General features: G+C 35.8%; 2 protein-coding genes across 3 annotated transcripts; one reads left to right on the top strand and one right to left on the bottom strand.

The window, feature by feature from the left end:
* The first annotated feature begins 1,917 nt into the window (after nucleotides 1–1,917).
* LOC111467146 (DNA helicase INO80) lies at nucleotides 1,918–17,069 on the top strand. 2 transcript variants are annotated; one of them, XM_023111926.1, is made up of 23 exons: nucleotides 1,918–2,247; nucleotides 2,529–2,616; nucleotides 2,742–3,138; nucleotides 3,222–3,654; nucleotides 3,766–3,966; nucleotides 4,090–4,203; nucleotides 4,988–5,400; nucleotides 5,504–5,612; nucleotides 5,697–5,777; nucleotides 5,850–6,022; nucleotides 8,469–8,594; nucleotides 9,329–9,490; nucleotides 9,575–9,632; nucleotides 10,234–10,461; nucleotides 10,551–10,697; nucleotides 12,044–12,598; nucleotides 12,753–13,010; nucleotides 13,099–13,206; nucleotides 13,624–13,718; nucleotides 13,858–14,014; nucleotides 14,558–14,755; nucleotides 14,853–15,005; nucleotides 16,348–17,069. In XM_023111926.1, exons 1-23 carry the CDS (start codon nucleotides 2,191–2,193, stop codon nucleotides 16,579–16,581), a joined length of 4,545 nt encoding a protein of 1,514 aa, XP_022967694.1. In that variant the 5' UTR covers nucleotides 1,918–2,190; the 3' UTR covers nucleotides 16,582–17,069. The 2 variants fall into 2 exon arrangements, with proteins under 2 accessions (XP_022967694.1, XP_022967693.1); XM_023111925.1 differs by having other exon boundaries at nucleotides 1,919–2,247; nucleotides 4,090–4,200; nucleotides 4,985–5,400.
* A 2,031-nt stretch (nucleotides 17,070–19,100) lies between these two features.
* On the bottom strand, nucleotides 19,101–22,895 carry LOC111467250 (S-formylglutathione hydrolase). The gene is made up of 7 exons (XM_023112105.1): nucleotides 22,620–22,895; nucleotides 22,173–22,290; nucleotides 21,437–21,484; nucleotides 20,948–21,144; nucleotides 20,220–20,318; nucleotides 20,059–20,124; nucleotides 19,101–19,542 (listed from the first exon to the last, which is right to left on the bottom strand). The coding sequence occupies exons 1-7, from the start codon at nucleotides 22,764–22,766 to the stop codon at nucleotides 19,360–19,362; spliced, it is 858 nt and encodes a 285-aa protein (XP_022967873.1). The 5' UTR covers nucleotides 22,767–22,895; the 3' UTR covers nucleotides 19,101–19,359.
* Between the last annotated feature and the right edge of the window lie 2,284 nt (nucleotides 22,896–25,179).

Raw genomic sequence — 25,179 nt, 5'->3', positions numbered from 1 at the left:
ATTACTGATCCTAATGAGTAATGTGATCCGAAAAAATTTTCTGGTGGAAGGTTTATATAATCTTATTTGTTCATGCCTGATTTTAATTAAAATTATTTAATTTTAAGAGATAATAATTTTAAAAAAAATTAATAGGCAAATATGACCTAAAACCTAGCTTTAAATTATTTTTAAATAATAAAAAATAAAATAAAAAGATTTAATTTGAAGAAATTCAAACTTAAAAATAAAATCAACGGTAATAAATGACTTTGTTGTTATTAAAAGAGGTTCATTTATATATTACAAATTATAATAAAAAAAATTTCTTTTTATATATTTTATTCATTTTATAATTATAGCAAAAAAAAAAAAAAAAAAACGGATAGTATCTATTGGCGATAAGCTTGAGGTTTTATAAGTTGTATCAAAACCAGACATCGGACAGTGGCGAGGACGTTGGCCCTCGGGGGTGTATTGTTAGAACACACATCAGTTGGAAATGGGAACGGAATATTCCTTATAAGTGTATGAAAACCTTTTTCTATTAAACGCATTTTGAATCCGCGAGACTAACGATGATACGTAATAGACCAAACTTATGATAGAAATTTTAGAAATCCATTCATTTCGTAATAGTATCCGTAGATGTTTATATTTTCACACATATAAGCCCAAGGATGATCGACCTAGGTCGAATAACCGAGCTCGAGACCCATTGTAGTGTTGGGAAGAACCAAGCTCAATGGCTGGTCTCAACCAAGGTTGACTAGGTTGAGGCTTAAGATGACATACTACTTCTATTTTAGGTTAATGCAATGCACTATTGTACGGCTTACAACAACATCGCAACTCGAGACCACGACACGTGCATATGGTAGTCACATTTATTTTTTTAGACTTACACTAGAATATAATGCTTTTAATTTAAAAGTTTATTTAGTATTTTGTTGTGTCTTTTTAAGAGTGTTTTCAAAACATGTAAGTTCATGACTGTGTTTAGATGTGATATATATATATATTAAGTTTTTATAGTAATGAATTTCAATAATTACATTCAAATAAATAACTTTAATAAAACTATAAATTATAAATATAAATAGTTAGCATAATAATCACATTAAAAAATTAATTATACCTTATATTTTAAAAGTTAAATTAAATTAATTTTAAATGAGACATATTTATACATATTATAAAACTATCCTAAGTTATTAATAAAACAATAATAAATAAATAAAATTATAATAAAACAATAAAAAGGGAATTTAATTAATTACAGTTTATTATTTGAATACTCTAAAATTTGTATTAATAATTAAGTCAATAAAAATATTTCCGTAATTAATTATAATTATTTTAGCTAGTTAATTAATAATTTTAGTAAACAAGTAATTTATTATTTAATAAAATAAATTATGTTATTAGTTACATTAATTTTGATAAACTAAGATTAATTAATTAAGTATATCAAAGACAAAATATCCTCTTATTTATTAAACATTTTTAAAATTTAAAATTTATAATTTGCATAATACGAAAATTTACAAATAATTAAAAAAACTCGATAATTAAGTTGATGGATAAGTTTTTAGATTTAATCCAACGGTTAATTTTTAAAAATAATTTTTTTTTCTTACCTTACAATTATATAACATATATTTATTTAATTTCATAATATTTATTTTATTATTTATTTTTCAACTGTTAAAAATAAATTTTAATTATTTGAAAGATAATATTTAAAAATATATACTCTTAAATTTTAATTAAAAATTTGAAAATAAATAGATAGATGTATTATAAATTAAAATCTTATTTTTATCGAAAAGAAAAATTTGAATAAATTAAAAATCCAATAAAAAAAAAAAAATGTTCGTACAAAAAAAACAGCTCACATATAGACTGGTCGTTACCACGGCGCCACGGCGGCGAGGAACGTTTTTAAACACGAATGTTTGCAGCCGGCGCACGTTAGCACACATAGACGCATCTCCTTCTTCGAATTCCTTATCCTGCGCCGCACTTCTCAACACTGCGTCGTCGTCCCCATTCCCAATTCCCAAAATCCCGGTTCTCTTCTAGGGTTAGGGTTTCCACTCTCTCTCTCTCTCTCTCTCTCTCTCTTCTCTCCCATCCTCCCGATGCACTCTGCAGATTCTGCGTCCTGTTTCTCTGGCCCTCACTCGCTTCCTTGTTGCCTCTTTTCACATGGACCGTAACAGGCAATCCAAGGATTTGTTCTACTCCAACCTCTTCAATCTCGAGGTTTACCATCTCCCTTTTTTTTATTTTTTCTTCGTAATGTTATCTTTTTCCCCCTTTTGTTCTGGTAATCGTTGTATTATGTGTGGCTTGTTCTGAATTTCTGTGGGTTCTATGGCTTTTATTTTTAGTTTTTCAGTTTTTGGGATTTTGTGTTTGATGTTCGTGTGCTGCTTGTTTAGTTGCTTTCTTTTGTGGGTTTTTTAATGTAGGTTTTAGTCGAATGAGGTACTTCTGTTCTAGAATTTCTAGTTTCCTTTTGTTTATCTTGGGCTCTGATGCAGCCGCTGCTGAACTTCCAACTTCCGCAACCGGAGGATGATTTTGATTATTATGCGAATAGTAGTCAGGATGAGAGCAGAGGTAGTCCAGGTACATGTTTCTCTGATCGACTTTGTGATATCTGATATATGCCTTGCAAACTTACCCAAAATTGAAAATTATCGTAAAAGATATATGTTTTGAGGGGACGTGTACTGATGGTGAATGTATATCAGGTAGAACAATTGCAAAACACGGTAATGGTACCATGACTAAGAGAGAGTTCAGCTTGGCAAGGAAAAGAAGGCAGTCCCTGAACAGTGAGGAGGACAACGACAGTGTGGACGATTACTACGGGACGCACGTTACTGAAGAGCGGTATCGACAAATGCTTGGAGAACACATTAAGAAGTATAAGCGAAGGTCTAAAGACTCCTCATCTCCCATGCCCACACGCATTGGGAATTCAGTGCCCAAGGGCAACTCAAGTTCAAGAGCTAGGAGGTCGGGGAGTGAGCAACAAGGAGGATTTCTTGAAGTGGAAACTGCAAATGACTGCCTTAATGATTATAATCCTCATAGACCAGGAAGTCATCATGAGGCAGGTCTTGCTCGGCTGCGTACCACTGACAGGTTTTCTTCTGTAAATGATTATCTGTAAGTGTGAGAAGTCTTTTAGTTGTGGACATCATTTTAAGATCTTTCTACTTTTGCAGAGTAATATATGAGCCTGCATATTTGGATATTGGGGATGGCATCACTTACAAAATTCCCCCAACTTATGATAAGCTGGCTGCTTCACTGAACTTGCCAAGCTTCTCTGACATCCAAGTAGAGGAGGTTTACTTAGAGGGTACATTGGATTTGGGATCCTTAGCATCGATGATTGCTGATGACAAAAGATTTGGAATCCGAAGCCAGACGGGGATGGGGGACCCTCAGCCCCAGTACGAATCGCTTCAGGCAAGATTAGATGCCTTGGCATTTTCAAACTCGCCACAGAAATTCAGTCTCAAAGTATCTGACGTTGGGCTGAATTCATCCATCCCCGAGGGGGCTGCTGGAAGTATAAAGCGAGCTATTTTATCTGATGGTGGTGTGCTACAGATATATTATGTTAAGGTTTTGGAGAAGGGAGACACTTACGAGGTTTATAATCTGTGATATTACGTTCTCAGTTCTCACTTTGCTTTTATTTGGGTTATTCATTTTCATATTTGGGAAGGATCAAATGTTCATTCCACACATTTTGTGCTGCAGATTATTGAACGAAGCCTGCCCAAGAAACAAAAAGTAATCAAAGACCCTTCTGTCATAGAGAGAGAGGAAATGGAGAAGATTGGGAAAATCTGGATCAACATTGTTAGGAGAGACTTGCCAAAACATCATCGTAACTTCACAGCCTTTCATCGGAAGCAGCTAATTGATGCCAAGAGGTTCTCAGAGACTTGCCAAAGGGAGGCATGTATTATTTATTCCTTTTCAGAGTTAGGGAGTTTGGTTAAACTTTAGCTTCTAATTATGTACTTTATCGGGAATGTTGTAGTGTGGCTTCTTCAACATGGTGTCTTTTATCTTAAGCAGGTCAAAATGAAGGTCAGCAGATCTCTTAAAATGATGAGGGGTGCTGCTATTCGAACAAGGAAATTAGCTAGAGACATGTTGCTCTTTTGGAAGCGAATTGATAAGGAGATGGTATTCTTCTTTTCTACTTTACTAATTATATATCTTATTTTGGTTTGAAGTAGGGTTTTAATATGTGTCTAAGCATGCTTTGTGCCTTGGTATGAGTTGAGGCAACCCTGTGAAGCACATGTTTTGGAGTTGCGGCTTGTGTATCACACCTTTCTACTTGGCCTCAATTTCTTTTTCCTAACACCAGGGATGAATATTGATTTAATGTCTATGATAAAAATCTCGTAACCCTTTTTTTCCTTTTTTGATTTCATGTTTCAATTTTACTATGTTACCTGTATCACCTCATTTAAACCTATAATTTCATTTTAGCCGGATGTGTTACTTCTGAGGGCTGTCACTATCACATTTATTATGCCTTGTGTTTTTTAAAAAACATGGATGGTATGGGGGTAATAATTTAGGGACAGAAATTCTAATTTTAATTTTAGTAGGTTAGGCAATAAGCCAGATACTCCCCCATCCGAACACAATCTCGTTCCCTGGCTTGCTTTTCCTTGTGTTCATTCAAGGCTGAGTTTCGCAGGCAGCTGCTAATTTATGGCAGTGTTTTGGTTGCTCGGGTCCAATAAAATTATGTATCTTATCTTAACCTCGGCATGGCAATGTCAATATGTGAAAAATGAAGAACTGTTAAACTGAAAACATCGAATCAGACTCAAAGCAAACCCTTCTCTCTCTCTCTCTCTTTTTTTTTTTGGTGAGAAAACAAATACCTTTCTCTAGTCTTTTTTATTGTATAAGGATGTTTGATTCATCCTTTAGTTCTCTCCATTTTCATCAGGCGGAAGTGCGGAAGAGAGAGGAAAGAGAGGCTGCTGAAGCTTTGAGGCGAGAACAGGAACTTCGAGAAGCTAAGAGACAGCAGCAGAGGCTCAATTTTCTTATACAACAAACAGAACTTTATAGTCATTTTATGCAGAACAAATCAAATTTGCATCCTTCTGAATCTCTACCTTTGGGAGATGAAAAACCAAATTTTGAAGAAGAGACTTGGAATTCAGATAGCGTGCCTGCTGAGGAAGAAGATCCCGAGGAGGCTGAACTGAAGATGGAGGCACTTAGAGTTGCTCAAGATGCAGTTTCGAAGCAAAAAAGGTTAACAAGTGCATTTGATGATGAATGCTCAAGGTTACGTCAAGCTTCTGAACCTGATCAAAATGAGGTTGCTGGAGCTAGTAACATAGATCTGCTTCATCCGTGAGTTTTCCTTTTTGTTTTTTAAAATGTTATCCCCACTTTGGAGTTTGAGACTGTTCCAATTTTATAGTCAAGTTAATGGAATTATATTGCTGTTTGGCAGCTCAACCATGCCTGTAACTTCAACAGTTCAAACACCTGAGTTGTTTAAAGGTAGCCTTAAAGAATATCAGCTAAAAGGTCTCCAATGGTTGGTCAATTGTTATGAGCAGGTTGTATGAAGTTCTTGTGAAATGATTATCTTGGATTCATTTGTATTTTAAAAAAATTAAGTTCGGTCCCGTGGTTATTAACAGGGTTTAAATGGAATACTTGCTGATGAAATGGGCCTTGGAAAGACGATACAGGCTATGGCTTTTTTGGCTCATTTGGCTGAGGTAATGATCGTACAAAGTTATTTTAGTATTTTTTTTTCTTAGTATTGACTACTATCACCTTTCTCATATCAGGATAAAAATATATGGGGGCCTTTTCTGGTTGTTGCACCTGCATCTGTCTTGAACAATTGGGTTGATGAAATCAACCGTTTCTGCCCCGACCTAAAAGCTCTTCCATATTGGGGTGGGCTTGCGGAGCGTACAGTTCTCAGGAAAAAGATTAATCCCAAGAATCTATATCGCAGGTAATCTGAAGTTCGACTTTTAAAAGAAAGAAAACTAAAGGTTTAGCTCAACTTTTGTGATTCATGCCATGATAAATGTTTGTTTCAAAAATAATTTGTTGTCTATCTTTTTTAAAATAAATACTGAATGATTTTTCCTTCACAAAACGATGACATTACCCACTTGTGAACAATCATGAAATTGTAATGAGACAAAGCAGTGACGGAGAACTGAATAATATTTAGTTGTCAAATTAGGCATGCTCTTTCTCCTACCTTTTAAGCTTTCGTTTTTGTTTGCCTTCTTCTTCTAGACTGGATGATTAAGGACGTATGGCTGTTTGAATAAAGTTGACTAAGTTAAGAATCTTCTGATCATCTACCTCTTCTCTTTTTGTATTTGACAAGTATGACTATGGCCTAATTAGTTTGCTTTCATCTTGATGAAGGCAAGAATATTCATTCTTATCTTGCAGACTATTAGCTAATTTGAATTTATTTAATGTCTAGTCCATTGTACTTCTTTATTTCTTCATTATTATTATTGTTCTTTTTTTTTTTTTTTGGAAAAGAAACGGGGTTCAACTCTGTCATTGTTCTAAGGTCAAGAAACAGGCATTTCATCGATGAATGGAATTAAGGGGAGAAGGCAAAAAGACCTTCCATTTGGCCAATAATGCTAAGATTATAATTGGAAAAAAAAAAATACATTTACCCCAATATAAAGCTCAAGTACAAACCAGATTCAAAAAGGATCCAGAGGACTCCTTGGTCAGTGGTCTTGTTAATGATATAGTTGTTTCTCCTTACCATAAGCTTACAAAAGAAACTCTGCTTTTTTTGAGCCAAAGAGTTTCTCTCTCCTTTCTAAGGGTGGTCCACCAATGTGGCTGCAAGTAAATCTCTTGGGTTGCTTAGATAGTTTGCCAATTGAAGGCATCTAGAATGAAGGATGAAAATCCATAAATAAGGAGGCAGGAGACAAACTGATGGATCTATGTTTAAGCATCCTTATTGCACATGCAGCAACCAGCAGTTGGGGGCAAGATATAGTTGTCTTTTAGAGAAGGTTACTGTAGAGAATCCATTCCCACGTGATCCTGGCTGTTAGGAGAGGTGACTAGTGAGAGAAGTAGGATAGGGGAGCCCGTTCAATGATCTCATTGTCCTCTAGCTGTTTCCTAAAACTAACGGAGGCGAACTCTATGATTGTTGATGGTTTTCTGTTTGAAAGAAAGCAGATACTTGGGAATGTATTTAAAAGTGGCTCATGTAGTAGAGTTAGATGATTGTCTTGTAAGATTAGTTGAGGTTCGCGCAAGGTAACTTGGACATGCAAAAATATAGAAGGAAAAAAAAAAAGGAAAGAAATGGCCTAGATCCAATCCAATAATCCTTCCAAAATCATATTGCTTTCATTAGCAACCTTGTATTTGACCTTGGAGTACAAGAGGAGGTTGCATTGGATCACCGTCATGGAATTCTTCTAGGTATAAGGTATCTCCATATCCATTTGGACGACATGGCTTGATTTGTTTGCTCAATGTTGCAATGTCAAGACTTCCAAGATAAGTAGGGCGTTGAATCTTTTTACAGCTGACTAGATGAGAGCCACCCTTTGTTTGGGGCCTCCCTTAGAAAATTTCAGGACGATAGGTTGCTAAAAAGGGAGACATGTAGTATAAGCTTTCCTCCGTAGGTAATACGGCATGCTTCTAGTTTAGAAGCTTTTATGCAATTCTCTCAAGGATTGGGGCCCAAAAGCTGGGAGATTTAGGCTTACCATCAAAAGGGAAATTGTAACCCCCCATATCCAGGATTCAGACCAGGATTTGAGATCCTGATTTTGATGGCCTCGGCATTGTTCGGCGACATGACCATGTTACCTACTTGACTTGAACTACTTTGAAGAGTGAAGACTATCCCCACAAATTAACAAGAGTCCTTTGAACATACTTTGTCCTCACTCGCATGCTTCCTAGTAGGTCACCCAACATAAAATTGCTTCAAGCCAAACATGCTTAACTTTGGAGTTCTTATGATTGAGCCACCAAAAAGAAAGGTGCACCTTGTTGGTATAAGTGGTAACTATCAAATCTTTTTAGCATTTCTTAATCATAACATCATATCTTCAAGACCACTCTTATTCAAATGTGATCTTAGTTCATTCATGTACTCCTCTTTTACACAAGCATCATAGAGGCTAAGATAGGTATTTGGCTGGCCAAAGCCAAATCATCAATGTTGATAGTTATGAAGAATTTCAGACATTGGTATCAAGCTAGATGCTTTTTCGGAGATGTCTATGATGTCGAATAGGTTTTCGTTGCTGTTCCTTTTACCATGCCATTATCCTTTTTATTTATGCCTGTTACTGTTTTATTTTTTTCTTTCATGGATGCTTGTCATTTTTTTTTTCTTTTTTTTTTCTTTTCACGTTGGTTGTTTTCTTTCCTTCTCCTTCTAGGGATGCTGGTTTTCACATCCTCATTACCAGCTATCAGCTACTTGTTTCTGATGAAAAGTATTTTCGTCGGGTTAAGTGGCAATATATGGTTTTGGATGAGGCACAGGCAATCAAGAGTTCTACAAGGTTTGTTCCTATTACTTTGCATTTGGCCCTAGCTGATATACCTATTTGTTGGTTGGTCTTGGTGCGCAAACGTTTATTTATTTAGTTCCTGTTAGTGTTATAGGTAAACTCTACCTGTGGTTGTTTATACTTCCCTGTAGTCTGGAAAGAGAACTATAGGTTTGAAAAGGCAGTAGTTCAGAAACTTACTGTAGAAGAAGTGTCACAAATCTGGTTATTGATGTGAATTTGACAAGATATTTTCTTAGCAAATGTGTGTGTACACAACAAATATCCTTCTGGAAAGTTAAGAGAGATTTTTTCTTATAAAAAAATATTTCTTGTTATAAAGTTTTATTTTAATATAATCAATCGAATCTTCTTGGCTCAGGGTGGATATTTTGTCTTCCCTCCCTGCATGTTAATAATTAAAGGTTTTGTTTTGCATATTATCGACCATCCCTTCCTATTTTAATGTACTAGTGGAACTTATGTTAATGACCCATCATGTAACTGAGAAGCAGTTGGATCAAGGGTAGGTGATAGGCTTTCGTTAGCATAAAATCCTCTTGCTTGTGTCATGAGTATTTTAGTAAACGACTAAACAGCTGAATAGTATTGCTCTGCTAAACCTTATAAAAAAGTATTACTCAGCAGAACTTATTAAAAAAGTATTATTCAACAGAACCACCATAATTATGGCCATTTTTTAGGCTCTAGAGTAATGTATTATGTTGGTTTCATTAAATTGACAGCATAAGGTGGAAGACACTGCTAAGCTTTAATTGTCGGAATCGATTGCTGCTTACTGGGACTCCTGTCCAGAATAATATGGCCGAGTTGTGGGCCCTTCTACATTTCATCATGCCTACTTTATTTGATAGCCACGAACAATTCAATGAATGGTTTTCAAAAGGGTCAGTATTGATTAGTTGAGCTTTATCGCGATTTAATCGAACTATGCTAAGTAAATGTTATTTATTCATATTCTTTTCCTGCAGAATTGAAAATCATGCAGAACATGGGGGTACTTTGAACGAGCACCAGCTTAACCGCTTGGTAAGTACTGATTTATTACCCTTGAAATCTGCCATATCACTTTTGTTGTTATATGAAATGAAACTGCTTCTATAGGAAGTTACACACTCAAAATTCCTTGTTTAGATTGCGAACGTGCTGCACTTCTGTTTCATCCTTACGAATCTCCTACTTGAAGAAATTCACTATGACAGAAGTTCCTCCCTGTTTTATATGATAGAGTTATAAAAATTTTCATGGAGAAAATTTAAAATTTGTGTTGGTGTTGATAAAACTAGATCTAGTTTTAACTATCTCACTCTCCTCTCGGTGGAAAAGTACTTTTGGGTCAACAAATTGCTTTCTGATAGAGCCTCATTTTTATGTAGCTTATTTTATACACTCGTTGTATCTTGAAAGTTCGAAACAAAGGACATTTCTTATCAAGACATCATTGTTCTATAACGGTTTGGATCATATAGTCTATTTTCATCTTTATTAAGAAAGCTTTCTTAGATATATTTTATATTAGTAAATGGAATTTGGATCATAGAATAAATCAAGGGTTGGAGTTATAAAAGATTCAGTATTTTGTGACTTACTTTGTTGGCTTATTCATGGGTTTCTCATTTTTCTGAAACAGCATTCAATATTAAAGCCTTTTATGTTGCGGAGAGTAAAAAAGGATGTAGTCTCTGAGCTTACTAGAAAAACAGAGATTACAGTGCATTGCAAGTTAAGTTCTCGGCAGCAAGCTTTTTATCAAGCTATCAAGAATAAGATATCTCTTGCTGAGTTGTTTGATAGCAATAGGCATCTTAATGAGAAAAAAATTCTCAATCTTATGAACATTGTCATTCAGCTGAGAAAGGTATTTGATCTCTCTCTTTCTACAGACACAATAAGTACCTTTTTTTATAACAACAATTAGAGAAGTATTTGAACTATGTAAATGGGTAGGTGTGCAATCACCCAGAATTGTTCGAAAGGAATGAGGGAAGCACATACCTTTACTTTGCAGACATTCCTAATCCTCTTTTGCCCCCTCCTTTTGGCGAACATGAGGACGTTCACTACTCAGGAGGTCACAATCTCATTGAGTTTAAGGTACTTCCAATTTTTCCTCTATACATACTAATTAATATAATAGATGTCCATATACAGAATTAAAATCAAGTATGTCCACATCGATCTTATTAGTTATTGACTTTGGTGATTTGATGGTAACCCTCATCCCTTAATAGCTTTCCTAGAAGCGTATTTTTATTTTGCTTGTGGGCCTGAAAAACTAGTGGGTAGTTTATTGCCGGGTGTTACTCATAAGCTTTATTTATTAATTTTTTTATACAAATTTTATTGATGTATGAAAATTACGAAAGAAGGGCAAAACCCAAACCAAAGGAGTTACAAAAGATTTCTTAAATTGGAATATCTGTCTCAAAAAAAAAAAAGAAAAAGAAAAAAAAAGAATAATTGGAATATCTTTTTATCTATAAATGTAACAACCAGAATTTGTAAGTGTTATATGTTGTTTACATATAAATAAAAATGTAACTACCAAAAGTTGTATCCCTGATGATTTTGTAATTTACATTTTTTCATTACAGTAATGAAATAATGTTCTAAATTATCATATGCAATTTGATTTTGACTTATAATTTACTTTCTGTTCTCTATTTTTGCTTATTTTATTCTGGGGTTTTCTGTTGCATTGCCCTCATATATGATTCTAATTTTTTTCCTAAGAAATTCGACTTGTAAAAAAAACAATTTTTCGTTTTAAAAATAAATTGCCCAAACTAAGTTTATCACTCAGAATCTTGTTCTGTTAAATTATAGTATTTTAAAGTTATTATATTTATTTTGAACTTGTATATAAATATTTTAAAAAAGGAGTGTTAATGACTTGTAAATTTGTTATAAATTTATTACGGGGGTATAGAGCTGCAATTTTTTTTTTGAAGATTGCCCCGTATACTAGTATATTGACATGTGTACACATGAACTAATCCTCTAGTATACAAAAACTTAGAAAATACTTGAATTTAAATTTGGAAAAAATTAGAACAAATGAATAATGAAATACTTGTCTCATGTTTGTGCCTTCTAGTATATTAAGGACAATCACTTACCCATTTCTTAATATTTCTCTTTTATAATGGAATTTTCTTGACGATAAACATATTTCTTATCTTTCAGATTTACATTTATGGGTTATTCTATTAAGCTATAGGTCTAATTTTTTTAGAAGCTACAAAAGACTACTACTGCTGGATTCTTTGAAGCATATACCTCTTTTTGTGTATTTTCCATTCACTGAATATCTTCCATCATGAGGGTTTCTATATATGCACAATAAGTCAGTGTGGATGTTTTTGTTTAGTTCTCCTATTTACTCTGCTTTTCCAAAGGAATGACTAATATATGTTTTAATCTGATTGTTTGATTATTAGTTACCAAAACTAGTCCACCAAGGGGTTCTTCGATGTTCAAAATCATTTGCAGTTGCGCATGGCATTGATGGAGGATATCTTTCGAAACATTTCAACATATTTTCTTCGGAAAATGTTTATCAATCCATATTCATGCAAGGAGACAATTTACATCACTCTTATCGTCGAAGTGGTACTTTTGGTTTCACCCATTTGATGGACCTGTCTCCTGCAGAAGTTACATTTTTGGCCAATGGTTCTTTTCTAGAACGGCTACTTTTTTCCATAATGAGATGGGACCGACAATTTCTGGATGGAATCTTAGACTTCATTATGGAATCTATTGATGATGATCCAGAAAATGGTTCTCTTGAGCAGGGAAAAGTGCGTGCTGTTACAAGAATGTTGTTAATGCCTTCCACATCACAGACTAACTTACTCAGGAGAAAACTTGCAACAGGGCCCGGTGATACTCCTTTTGAGGCTTTAGTCATTCCTCAACAGGAGAGACTTCAGGCAAATGCAGGGCTTCTTCACTCAGCATACACGTTTATTCCAAGAACTAGAGCTCCACCGGTATGTGTGTATATATATATATAGTTAAAATTCAGTTTACTATCTTTTTTTTTATATGAAACTAGAAGCTTTTATCTTGACAGGTGAAATGAGAAGTTGTCAATTATCATTTGAGGTACTTGTTTAATACTTAGTTGCCGCATCTATTTTGCAGATAGGGGCGCACTGTTCAGATCGAAACTTCGCTTACCAAACGGTTGAACAATTGCATGACCCTTGGGTGAAGAGATTATTTATTGGGTTTGCACGCACATCTGACTTTAGTGGACCCAGAAAACCAAATGGACCCCACCCTTTGATTCAAGAGATAGATTCTGAAATACAAGTTTCCCAGCCTGCTCTTCAGTTGACATACAGTATTTTTGGGTCTTGTCCTCCAATGCAAAGTTTTGATCCAGCAAAGTTGCTCACGGTTGGTGTTACTTTCTCTTCTCACTTTACTTTATCCTTCAAGGGGTATTTATATTTTCAAGTAAGGTTCTACAATGAATTATATGTAGGACTCCGGGAAGCTACAAACACTAGATATACTACTGAAACGCTTACGGGCTGAAAATCATCGTGTACTTCTGTTTGCTCAAATGACAAAAATGTTGAATATTCTTGAGGTACTCATTCTTCATCCATGATGCTCTGGGATTTAGGGTTTCCTTCGATGATATGAAATCTGTTGCTGAAGTAAAATATCAAATTTACTGCATTAGATTTGAGATTCAGGCCGACTTTTTATTTCTTGATCCTTCATTATTTCACTATTTTGAGGAAAAGAGAAAAAACAGAGAATTGAGCATGGCATGATAGTGGGTCCAAATTCCTTTTTTTATTTTTATTTTTTAAAGGTGTAATCATGGCCCTTCAAATACTTTAAACCATTTTCAGTTCCTGTTGTGTTGAGTTGCTAGCTTATCTCGGCTACTTGAAATTTTAAAACAAGACGATATCTTTTGTAAGCACCATGGCCTTATTGTTTAACAAGGTTTCTAGAGTTCATTTGCTCACTTTTGCAATTATACCATTCCCTGCAGGATTACATGAATTATCGGAAGTATAGATATCTTAGACTCGATGGATCCTCCACTATAATGGATCGTCGAGATATGGTCAGGGACTTCCAACTTCGGTATAGCCTCTCTTGACATCAAAACAGTGCTTATTACATCGTTTTCTGCTATCGGATCAATTTGTTGCTTCCTTTTGGTTGCTCCCTGGATCTTAGCACCCTGGTTCTTATTTTTTAATGTGATCATGTTATATTGTAGGAGTGATATTTTCGTATTCTTGTTGAGCACAAGAGCTGGTGGACTTGGCATTAACTTGACAGCTGCTGATACTGTCATCTTTTATGAAAGTGATTGGAATCCAACCCTGGATTTGCAGGCCATGGACAGAGCTCACCGGCTGGGACAGACAAAAGATGTTAGTTTTCCTTTCATCACGGAATTTGAGATTTTAGTGGAGAATAGCTGCTGTCGATGTTTTGGGAAAAACTTGCTTTAATAGAAATTGGGATTGCATACTTTTCCTTTTATTAGATGAGTTTTCAATTATTATTTTTCTTTAAATTATAAATTGTTAAATTAGGGACGTCAACTACTTCACTTCCCTTATTTAATGGGATTACGCAAATATCTCCAAATTTAAGGCTAGGAATTATACAAATATTCCTTAAATCTAGGTCATTCATTTAACAATGCTGATGGATCAATCATCAATTCTTACTAATAGAGTTTGTAGCTAGACTAATTTTGACCTTAAATTGAAGATGTGTGACCAAATTGAAAAAATGGAATCTTAGGAGGTATAATCACAGTAAGTTTAATTTCTGAAAATATAATTTCTTGGGTCTTTAATTAAATCTGGTGTGCTTGTGAACTGTTTACTGTCTCTCTCTCTTCTTTATTCCCTTCCTCACTCCCTTTCATTATTTTATTGAACCTTTTCTTGCAATTTGCTTTATAGGTTACTGTGTACAGACTAATTTGCAAAGAGACCGTTGAAGAAAAGATTCTTCAAAGAGCTAGTCAGAAAAACACTGTTCAGCAGCTTGTCATGACTGGTGGTCATGTTCAAGGAGACATATTAGCTCCTGAGGATGTCGTATCTTTACTTCTGGATGATTCCCAGTTGGAGCAAAAATTAATAGAAATTCCTATTGTGGTGGGTCTGATTTATTTCATTTTCTGATCTTGCAAGAAGATTTCTATATTTGTATATTTTTACCATCTTCAGTTCCCTAAAATCTTTTTGTTACCAGGCAAAGGATAGACAAAAGAAAAAACAAGCAAAGGGTATAAGAGTTGATGCTGAGGGTGACGCTTCATTGGAGGATTTAATTAACCCTGAATCCGGGGGTACTGAATATGATCGATCTCCTGATCTGGAAAAAACTAAATCCAGCAGTAAAAAGGTACTGGACCTTTTCCATCTATTATTCAGACAATTCATGATATTCCAAACTTGGTAGTTTATAAGAATAGTGTGAATATAATGACATATAGATTAGGATCCCAAAACCTCTCTCTAATCCCATATAAATACAGGGGACACCTTATTAAAAAAGGTCCCATGGATTGTCTCCTCTCCAGACCGGTGTGTTATTTGTCAACAAAATGGAGAAACCATGATGCACCTTTTCACCTCTTGCCCCTTCGCAAACTCCTAGGCAAAAATCCTGAAGGCTTTCAACTTACACATTGCCTTGCCAAATGATCCAACGACTCTTTTTAGAGATGCTCTTCATGGGCCACCCCTTCAGCTAAGAAAAGGAGGCCGTATGGGTCTCCTTCAACATGGCATTCCTTTGGTTGATATGGCTCGAGCGAAACCTACACATCCTTTAGGAAAATGCTACATATTATGACTCTTTTTTAAGCACCTTAATTACATTGCTATCTCTCGGCATAAATTCTCCCAACTTTTCGGGACTTAGCCATACTTCACTCTCTGCTCATTGGAAATATTTTTTGTAAATCATATGGGCACCTGCGCGTCTTTTGTATTTCATCTCCAGAAATGAAGGTTGTTTCTCATTAAAAAATAGTGTGAATACAAGTATAGAATTTTGGACAAAGATGTGCCGCATTTTTATTGTTCTAGGATTCTATTTCTGTCCTGTTATATTTTCTAAACCTGAGTACAATCCATGATCATTTTTTGACTAATCCTCCAGTGCGTGAACTGTGATGTCCATTAAAGGTTTTTGAGGATATCAGAGTTAGACCATTGTTCCACCCAGTTTTGAACGCTTTACTTCACCTATGGATTGTTATGTTCTTAATATATATTTGGTATATTTCCATAATTTGATATAAGAATTTTCGGTTAACATGGATCCTCTAGTGTTAATGACTGGTAAGGATTTGAGTTGTTTGGAGATCCCTTTAAAATCCTAGGTTGGACACACATCGAAACCTTGATAACTTCAAATTCATGTCGTCTCCCAGAATTAGTATATAGGCTATAGGTGAAGCCTCCCAAGAGATTAGTGAGGATGGATCATTAGCAGAATGGGGCTTTTGATGCCTTTTTATCAAATCAAATTGTGAAGGAGCTATATTCATGGGTGTACACTCCGACTTGTTGCCTTTTATTAGAGTTCATTATTATTGCTTGTAGATATGTCCCACTACTTTTAATAAGCAGCGTTGTTTCAAATCACATATGCCTATATCATTGCCTGCTTGCAGGGGAAAAGGATTGTTTATTTTCCTATTTATAACATGTATTGTATATACATTGTCTTTGTGCAGAGAAAAGGGGGTTCTGAAAAGCAAAATTCATCAAAAGCTCGAAGTTTACAAAAGATAAACGAAACTAGCCCAGTGGTTGACTTTGACTTGGACGACTACCAGCAAAATCTCGAACCTCACACTCAGAAACCAAAGCGACCCAAGCGACCGACCAAGAGTGTAAATGAAAACCTTGTACCAGCAACTACCTCCACAAACATGGGAATTTCAGATCACACTCTGTATCCACAATAGCAGCAGTTGTGAGCTGGATTCAGTGCAGGCATATCTCACCATCCTGCAAAGCAACCGAACTTCGGTTGCGGAATTTGATCATACTGATCAACTGCGTAAGACATCGACGATAAGATGGCATACTTCATCTCTCACGCTTGTGTCATGGCCTGGCCCCTTCTCTGATTCTTTCCCATCTACTAATCCGGTGTAGTGTACGTTGTACGTCGGTTTTCTGCTAGCCAGTGGAGGAGCTCAGCAAAGCAAATGGGAGAAGCATCGCGAGAGCTTGTAAATATGCATATGAAGCTTGTCGCAATCACATAGCCAATTGAAGATTTGAAGGTAATTTTATTTATCTTTTTGGCGGAAATCATCTGTGTAATTATCTTTGTATAGATTTATATATTGGCTTATTGAGAAGCTATGTTCTTGTGCTATATACCGAGGTTCTAAAACTGAGTATTTGGTGGCGAATAGAAAAGAAAGGAATTCTTCATTTTCATCAATGGTGTTATCTTGTGTAATATTTTTAGTTCGTTTTTTTTTTGGTTTGCCTTGATCATTCAAACCAAATGGAATGAGGAAATCATGTCTCATCTTGTTCGAATGAGAAGCATCGTTCCTTGTTCAGATCAAACAAGGGACTTCCCCGTTCAATACAGATCTCAACGAGGAATATAGTCCGACGAGGCAACATTGATGTTGAATGATGGTGGCTAGCAAGAATTTTCAAGTTTCGGTTATGGTAATAGCCAAACCATCTAAATAAGTTTATGATATCATTGTGATGCAATATATATCGTGATTGATTTGAAATGTTTCGATAATTTGTCTTATCTTTTAAATTATTAAATCTAATCTTAAATGTCTGTTTTAAACCTATATTTTAAAATTCACCTGCCCAATTTTATTTTCCAAACATTGTTATTGTAGTTGGGTGGAAATGAATTTGAAATATGTGAGAATTTTATTTATGGTGATTGGTGAGAAAAAAAATGTCCGTTGGGGTGGTAATCTCCTTCTTAAGTATGGTAATATATAATTAATTATATTTACGGGGAGCCCCAAAATTCATTTTTTTGACTGCAATTTTACAAACTTTGTGCTTGTTCGCAAAACTAAAGTGTAACCGACCGAATATGACTTATTTGTACATAATCGATAAAATATAGTTCTAACTTCTAAGACATAATCGATAAAATATAGTTTTAACTTCTAAGACATAATCGATAAAATATAGTTCTAACTGCTAAGACAGAATATAAAATAATTTGTAATAGAATATATATATATATAATATATATATGTAAGAAGAGACAGATACAAAAAATAAAATCTCCCTCTTAGCGGGATCACGATCCTTTGTCCCGGCCATTGTAGTACGTGTGTCGCCCAGGGCATAAGGGGCATGATGACTTGACGTCATCCTCACCTTCCTCCGGCTTATCACTGACAGTCTGCTTAGGGTTCCAACCTCAACGGTTGGCAACTGAACATGAGGGTTGCGCTCGTTGCGGGACTTAACCTAACAACACCTTACGGCACGAGCTGACGACAACCATGACCTTAGATAGAGAGAGAGGGGAGCATAAAGAAAGAGAGTATATAGTTGAAGGAAGAAATCAACCGGAAAACCTTTGATTAAAGGAGAGAGAAGTGATTAGGAGATGTAATTAAGCAAATGTGAATGGAGAGAGGAAGGATTATAGAGAGTAGTTAAGAGAGAGCTTAGATATTCAAAAAAATAATTTAGTTTTTACAATACCTAAACTTAATTTAAAATTATATCCATAATAACAAAATCAATCCATGTTCACAAAAAGGTAAAAAGTGGTTCAAACTTTGGAATATAATAATACCTTTTAATTTTTTAATTTCAACTTTATATTTATTTTAATATAAAACCCGAAAGTAACATTTATTATTTATTTATCACTTTTTAGTTCAATAATTTACAAGGATGAAGATGAAACTATCCATCTTTAGAATAGTAATTAATGTCTTATCTACTGAGCTAGAATTCAAACATACTAAAAAATACTACCATATACTTTTTAAAAGCACTTTAAGTGTGTCGGGTTTTAAATACTAAAAAAAGTAGCTTGTAATATTCTCGATTTAAAATTTTAATACAAAATTTAGCCATTAAAACTATGAACAAATCAAGTATAAATCTAAAAAAAAAAAAAAGAAAACAAAATCGTTATCAAACTAGCAACGTAATTTTACTCGACCACTTTAAAAATACACGCCTAAACAAAACTTTAGAACCATGATTAATGGAAAAAAAAAAAAAAAAAGAAAACAAAATCGTTATCAAACTAGCAACGTAATTTTACTCGACCACTTTAAAAATACACGCCTAAACAAAACTTTAGAACCATGATTAATGGAAAAAAAAAAAAAAAAGAAAACAAAATCGTTATCAAACTAGCAACGTAATTTTACTCGACCACTTTAAAAATACACGCCTAAACAAAACTTTAGAACCATGATTAATGGAAAAAAAAAAAAAAAAAGACTACAATCACTAGTCACGCCACACAAAATCAGCTCAACTATTACCACATAACTTTTATTCAAACGACAAAAGAAAGCAACATTATTAGGCGAAATAGAACTCTATTATAACCAGTCTAGCAAGGGATCAAATACGCACCAAAGGACAATTTTTCACATTCACATTACAGATATCCAGCACACATAATTAAAATAACGTCGTGTTCATCAAAATTACTACTCACGATGCCTCAACTCCTCAAAGGATAGCAATTGGATCATAAGCAGCACAAGGTTTTAAGGAAGCCTAAGAGCTTGAGAGTGGTGACGAATGTGATCTTCAACGAAGGAAGCAATGAAAAAGTAGGAATGATTGTAACCTGATTGCAGCCTCAAGAGGAGTGGAACATTCACAGCCCTGCATGCCTCTTCAAACTTGTGTGGCAGCAACTGTCCATGTAAGAATTCATCATCCTCCCCCTGTTTATCAACAAGGAGATTACAATAGGGAAGATAATGAGGAGAGTAACGAATACGAGTATTGTTTAAATGAATGACAAAGTTTGGTGGCACTTTTTGTAATTAATGTTGAGAATGGTTGGGACGGAGTCCCACAATCATGGGTTTATAAGAAACTAAAAGCAAGGCCACGAAAGCTTATATTCAAAGAAGACAATATCATATCATTGTGGAGGCCTATAGTTCCCAACAATTATGACAGGACTAAATGAAAGTTGAAAGAATAAACATCTAAATAAAGTATTAGGAGTTCACAAACGATTAGTAAAATTAGAGAAGTTCAAATAAAAAAATGGAAAATGTATTAAGAATTCAAGAACAAAAACTATTTAGAAACAAATTGAAATTTCAGAATAAAATCTTTTGATTTAACAGAGGAAGCTACTAATGACAGGATTTTAGTTTTCTAAGTCGCTAATGCCACTGACATGAAGGAACAATTTACTTTGTGGAAGTTGAATGAACAAAAACCATTACCTGATCAATTAGAATGGTAGCTGATACATTGTGAAACTTTGAGATTAGATGAGTAGCATCATATTCCTGAAGTTATTCAACCTCAATGATTAAAAGCTTTCCATCCTCACATTAAATTGTGAAAAGAAAAAAAAATTGCTAAATATCTCATAAAAACTCACCTCCCAGTCAGCTTTATTGCTACCTAGATAATTTGTGAATGCCTTCTGGCCCCACGGGCAATTTATAGGATTGGCAATGGGTGAAAAGGCAGATACTGACTGAAAAATTAGGGAGAAAATGTTTATTGGGAGAAGAATAACTGAATACAAGATAATAAAAAGAACAATTTATTTATCAGGTCGAAGCAACAAATCGTAAATAGCCCAAGCCCACTGCTAGCCGATATTGTCCTTTTTAGGTTTTGCCTTCTAAACTTCGCTTCAATGTTTTAAAATGTGTCTAGTAGGGAGAGGTTTCCACACCCTTATAGGGAATGTTACGTTTTTCTCTCCAACCGATGTGAGATCTCACAATCCACCCCCCTTGAGGGCCCAACGTCCTCGCTTGCACACCGCCTAGTGTCTAGTTCTGATACCATTTGTAACAGTCCAAACCCAATCTCACTACTAGCAGATATTGTCCTCTTTGGTTTTCCCTTTTGGGCTTCCCCTCAAAGTTTTAAAATGAGTCTGTTAGGGAGAGGTTTTCACACTCTTATAAGCAATATTTTGTTCTCCTCTCCAACCGATGTGAGATCTCACACAATGATCCCTTCGTTTTTTCTTTTTCCTGAGCCTTTGGGGTGGGGAGAGCGTACAGAATCCTATCAAACAAATAATCTTTTTCTGTAATTTACGTTTTTTTAATCTTAAACAGAAAATTAAATAAGAGGATTATCATCAAATACCTTATACTTGTCCAAGTTTTTCAGGTAAATTGTTAGAGCCCCATGCCCACCCATAGAGTGACCAAATATAGATGCCCGTGATGTATCAAGCTGTGGAAAGTTCTCACTCAGAAGTTTAGGTAGCTCCTTGACAACATAATCATACATACGCCAATTTTTCCATTTCTCTTGTGTAGCATTGAGATAAAATCCAGCACCTTTTTAAGAAACAATAAGACAAAAGGAAAACACAAAAGTAAATTCGCATCTTTGTATGATGAAATAATCATACATTTTTTTAGAAACTAAACGACCATATAGAACGAGATATAAAATACCAAAGGTAGGACTTCGGAATAATCATACATACACTTCAATCTATAAGAAAAGCCTTGTTAAATAAAGTTATTAAGTCAAAAAATCAAATGAAAGCTAAACCAGCCATACACGACAAAATATTCATAAAGTTACTCTGTTTATCTGCAATGTCACAAGTCAGAAGTAACATACCAACACCAAAATCCCAACTGTCTGCCTCTCCTTCCACATTGAGGCCTCCTATTAAAAGAATGAGCAAAACAATATATGTATAAGATCCTGGTCACATTTCATCATAAGAGAGTACTCACTTCCATACTGAAAAACAGTTTGAAATAAGATCCGTTTTGTATCAACAAATCAAGCAAAGTAAAAATTAAACACATTTGCCAGGCCAATGAATCTTAGTTAAACGGGAAAAGAAAAAGATTTTTGCAAGAAACTTCCTTCACTTTGTATTGCCAAGTTTTCAATATCATTCCTCATCAAAATACCTATTAAGAATAGCATTACATTGTGACATGACAAATTACTAAAACGAAGAGAAGGAAACGAACGTTCCATCTTATAAACAGGCGGAGACACCCCATCCCCTTCAAATAAAAGATTTTGCTTCATTCCATAAATTCTGGCAGTTCTTACAACGGAAGATTGTTTCATAGCCTTCCAACCAGTAGCTCATTGAAGCTATAACTAATTTACATTCACAATAGAAGCATTCAAACCATATAACCCTGCTGGTAAACTAGATATTATCAAAAACACGTCTTAAAATGCAAAAATTGTCAATTTGTACTTAGCATAAAATTATTAGCAGAATCCAAGTGAGTTCAAAGTCGTTAAGAGCACAAGGATTCCCTTCTTTTCAATCAAAATCGTACCCAACAACATCATCAATACTTGAAAATGGGTTCAAAGTTTTTCTTACTTGGAGATGTATCAGGTGCAATTAAAGCAACACCTTCACTTGAAGCAGTGCGTTGAGCCCCTGCCTTAATTATAAAATTCTCATCCGTACAAGTAAGGCCAGAGAGCCAGTACAGTACCTGTTCAATAACAAAATCGAGCCCCAACCTTCAACCATTGCAATTCCAATACATTTCCAAACACAAAAGGAAAAACACACCAACAACAATCAAATACCCAAAATAATAACTATTCGACATCCATTCCACAAAATCCACATCCAACGGCAGTAAAATCAAATCACATAAACATATACGGACACGATAATCCAAAGATCAAACAGAAAACCGATTGCTCCAGAAATCGAAGATCAGAAACACTCAAACATTGCTTTAACATTCGAGTTTCAATTAGTAATCGAAATGGATAACATCGAGATTGAATTGAAAAGGGAAATGAGAGGAGATACCGGAAATTTATGGGACGGAAGAGGAGAAGGAGGGAAGTAGACGGAGAACGTCATGGAGCAGCCAAGAGTTGGGCTGTAATGGCGGTATCTTCGATTATATCCTCCGAACATCTTCGAGCTGCTGATCTCGGTTGGCTTGGCGTCCATTTTCAGAGTGCTTGATTTCTTGGAGATGGAATGAACAGAGATGGATGATAACGGAGAATCTTCGTTCGACTGGGGTTTGATTTGGAGTGGGAAGAGCAATATAGTGACACTTGTTATGAGGATCACAAAAATATAAAGCTCGATTGGGATAAGTTCAAAAAGGGTATTTTGGTCCAACAAAATTCATATCCATAGAAAAAGACCTTCTTGCCCACCTCAACCTAGGACCCATACCCCAAAACTTTATTTGGAGTTCATATCTCCACTCTGGACCCATATTTAGGTTTGAGCTCGAGTCGCATTTACTTAATGTGGGTTAAGTGGTAACTAGGTCGTGACCTCAAGATTGGGTTGAGTACATAGGAGTTGGGCGGTCAGGCTAGGCTGGATATTGGTTTGCAAATGGATACCGACCCAGATCTACAAGTTGTGTCTTCTTCACCCGACTTTACGTGACAAACCTGACGACTATTAGGGAAAGGTTCACCGCTAACAGATATTGTCCTTTTTGGGCTTTCTCTTTCGGGCTTCCCCTCGAGGTTTTAAAACGCATATACTAGGGGAAGGTTTCCACACCCTTACAAATGGTATCAGAGCCAGACATCGGATGATGTGCCAGCATTCTCGCTGTTCCTCGCCGGGATGGTGTGCTAGTAAGGACGCTGAGCCCCGAAGGGGGATGAATTTGGTAGCAGTCCCACATCGATTGGAGAAAGGAACGAGTGCCAGCGAGGACGTTGGGCCACGAATGGGGGTGGATTGTGATGCCTCACATTGGTTGGGGAGGAGAACAAAACACCATTTATAAGGGTGTGAAAATCTTCACCTAACAGAAGTGTTTTAAAGCCTTGAGGGGAAGTCTGAAAGGGAAAGCCCAAAGAGGACAATATCTGGTAGCGGTGAATCTGGGGCGTTACATTCTCTCCTCATGAGCGTCTCCAACCGTGTTTTCTATCGCCATTTTCTCCAGATTTGCCCTCTTTCACATTGCACTAACATGTCCTTGTCTTCCACTACACTATAGTAACTCATACGTGCCTACACAACGCGATTTTTTCAGTTATAATCATATGTGTTTACCAATGGGGAATGAAGGCGTAAATGGGTGTGTGCCTGTGAGTATTCTTACCGTGAGTATGCTCAGAGTCTCTGGTCGGTTACAACCCACGGGTTGCGCTCGTCATTACGTCTTACGTTGGCTCTCCTTATCTTGTCGAAAAATTCAGTCTGTTGGTATTCTCTGTTCACAGTTGTTGTCTTTCTCACACTCGTTTTAGTCTCTGTTACTCACACTTTTTCTTTTCTCTTGTAGGTGCGCTTCTGTAGATTGATTGAAGTTAGTTTGACATATTGTGGGCATCGGGGGGAGCGTGTAGGTTGAGGGTGCGAGAACGGCGCCTAGCCAGAATTCTTGCGCCTTTTCCGGCGATGAGATTTTTTTTTTCAAAACTATTACTCGTGGTGGATTATAGACGAGATGCAACAATAACGACTCAAGGCATGACGACAATGCCCTTAGATATGTCAAACACATGTTGGTGCAACAAAAAAAGGGGACTGAGTGAGCATAAGGAAACATAACTCCAACGAGTCTGAGGGAGACTTGGGAGATAGAAGCTTATTGACGTAGAAGCTTCACAAGTGTCTAATCGTACAACGTTCAATAAGAATACTAGATTTTTGTAAGAGCGGTCATCATGCATGACGATAGTATGTGAAGAAGCGAAAAATCGTTAAAAAAAAATTACACGAAAACCCTAACGTTGTTGTTAGGACACATTCACTGTGCAAATGTTATAGAATAACATGAGTCATTTTATACCGAAAAACAAATTAATTAACTTTCTCTCAAAGTTTCAAAACGTGTATGCTGGGGAGAGTTTTCCACACGCTTATGAAGATTGTTTTGTTCCTCTCTCCAACCGATGTGGGGTCTCACAATCCACCCCGTTCGAGGCCAAGCAACCTCGCTAGTACTCTTTCTTCTCTCCAATCGATGTGGGATTTCACAATCCACCCCCCTTCGAGCCCTTGTGTCCTCATTGGTACTCGTTCAACTCTCCAATCGATGTGGGACTTTACAATCCACCCCCTTCGAGGCCTTGCATCCTCACTGATACTCGTTCTACTCTCCAATCGATGTGGGATTTTACAATTCACCTTCTTCGAGGTCTAGCATCCTTGCTGGTGCTCGTTCTTCTCTTCAATCGATGTGAGATCTCACAATTCACCCCCTTCAAGACCCAAGCAACCTCGCTGGTACTCGTTCTTCTCTCCAATCGATGTGGGATCTCACAGTACACCGCCTTCGAGACCTAGTATCCTCTTTAACAACCGAAAAAAAAAAAGAAGCCTAAAGAGAATAATATTTGGTAAGAATGACTTTGCACTGTTACTAGAAACTTGTTCGTAA

This window comes from Cucurbita maxima, unplaced genomic scaffold (assembly GCF_002738345.1).
Source record: "Cucurbita maxima cultivar Rimu unplaced genomic scaffold, Cmax_1.0 Cma_Scf00033, whole genome shotgun sequence".
NCBI classification, from domain to species: Eukaryota; Viridiplantae; Streptophyta; class Magnoliopsida; order Cucurbitales; family Cucurbitaceae; genus Cucurbita; species Cucurbita maxima.
The sequence above is the reverse complement of the archived record's forward strand: the minus strand, read 5'-3'. Positions and strand labels throughout refer to the sequence as shown.

Bases quoted from the DNA above. Each gene is read 5' to 3' on its own strand.
- LOC111467146 (XM_023111926.1), top strand. From the start codon at position 2,191: ATGGACCGTAACAGGCAATCCAAGGATTTGTTCTACTCCAACCTCTTC. The intron at 5,401-5,503 runs GTGAGTTTTCCT...GCTGTTTGGCAG, and splicing joins AACATAGATCTGCTTCATCC to CTCAACCATGCCTGTAACTT. The intron at 13,011-13,098 runs GTTGGTGTTACT...AATTATATGTAG, and splicing joins ATCCAGCAAAGTTGCTCACG to GACTCCGGGAAGCTACAAAC.
- LOC111467250 (XM_023112105.1), bottom strand. From the start codon at position 22,766: ATGGACGCCAAGCCAACCGAGATCAGCAGCTCGAAGATGTTCGGAGGA. The intron at 21,485-22,172 runs GTAAGAAAAACT...TTCTTTTAATAG, and splicing joins TGCACCTGATACATCTCCAA to GAGGCCTCAATGTGGAAGGA. The intron at 20,319-20,947 runs GTATTTGATGAT...CTAATTTTTCAG, and splicing joins AAAACTTGGACAAGTATAAG to TCAGTATCTGCCTTTTCACC.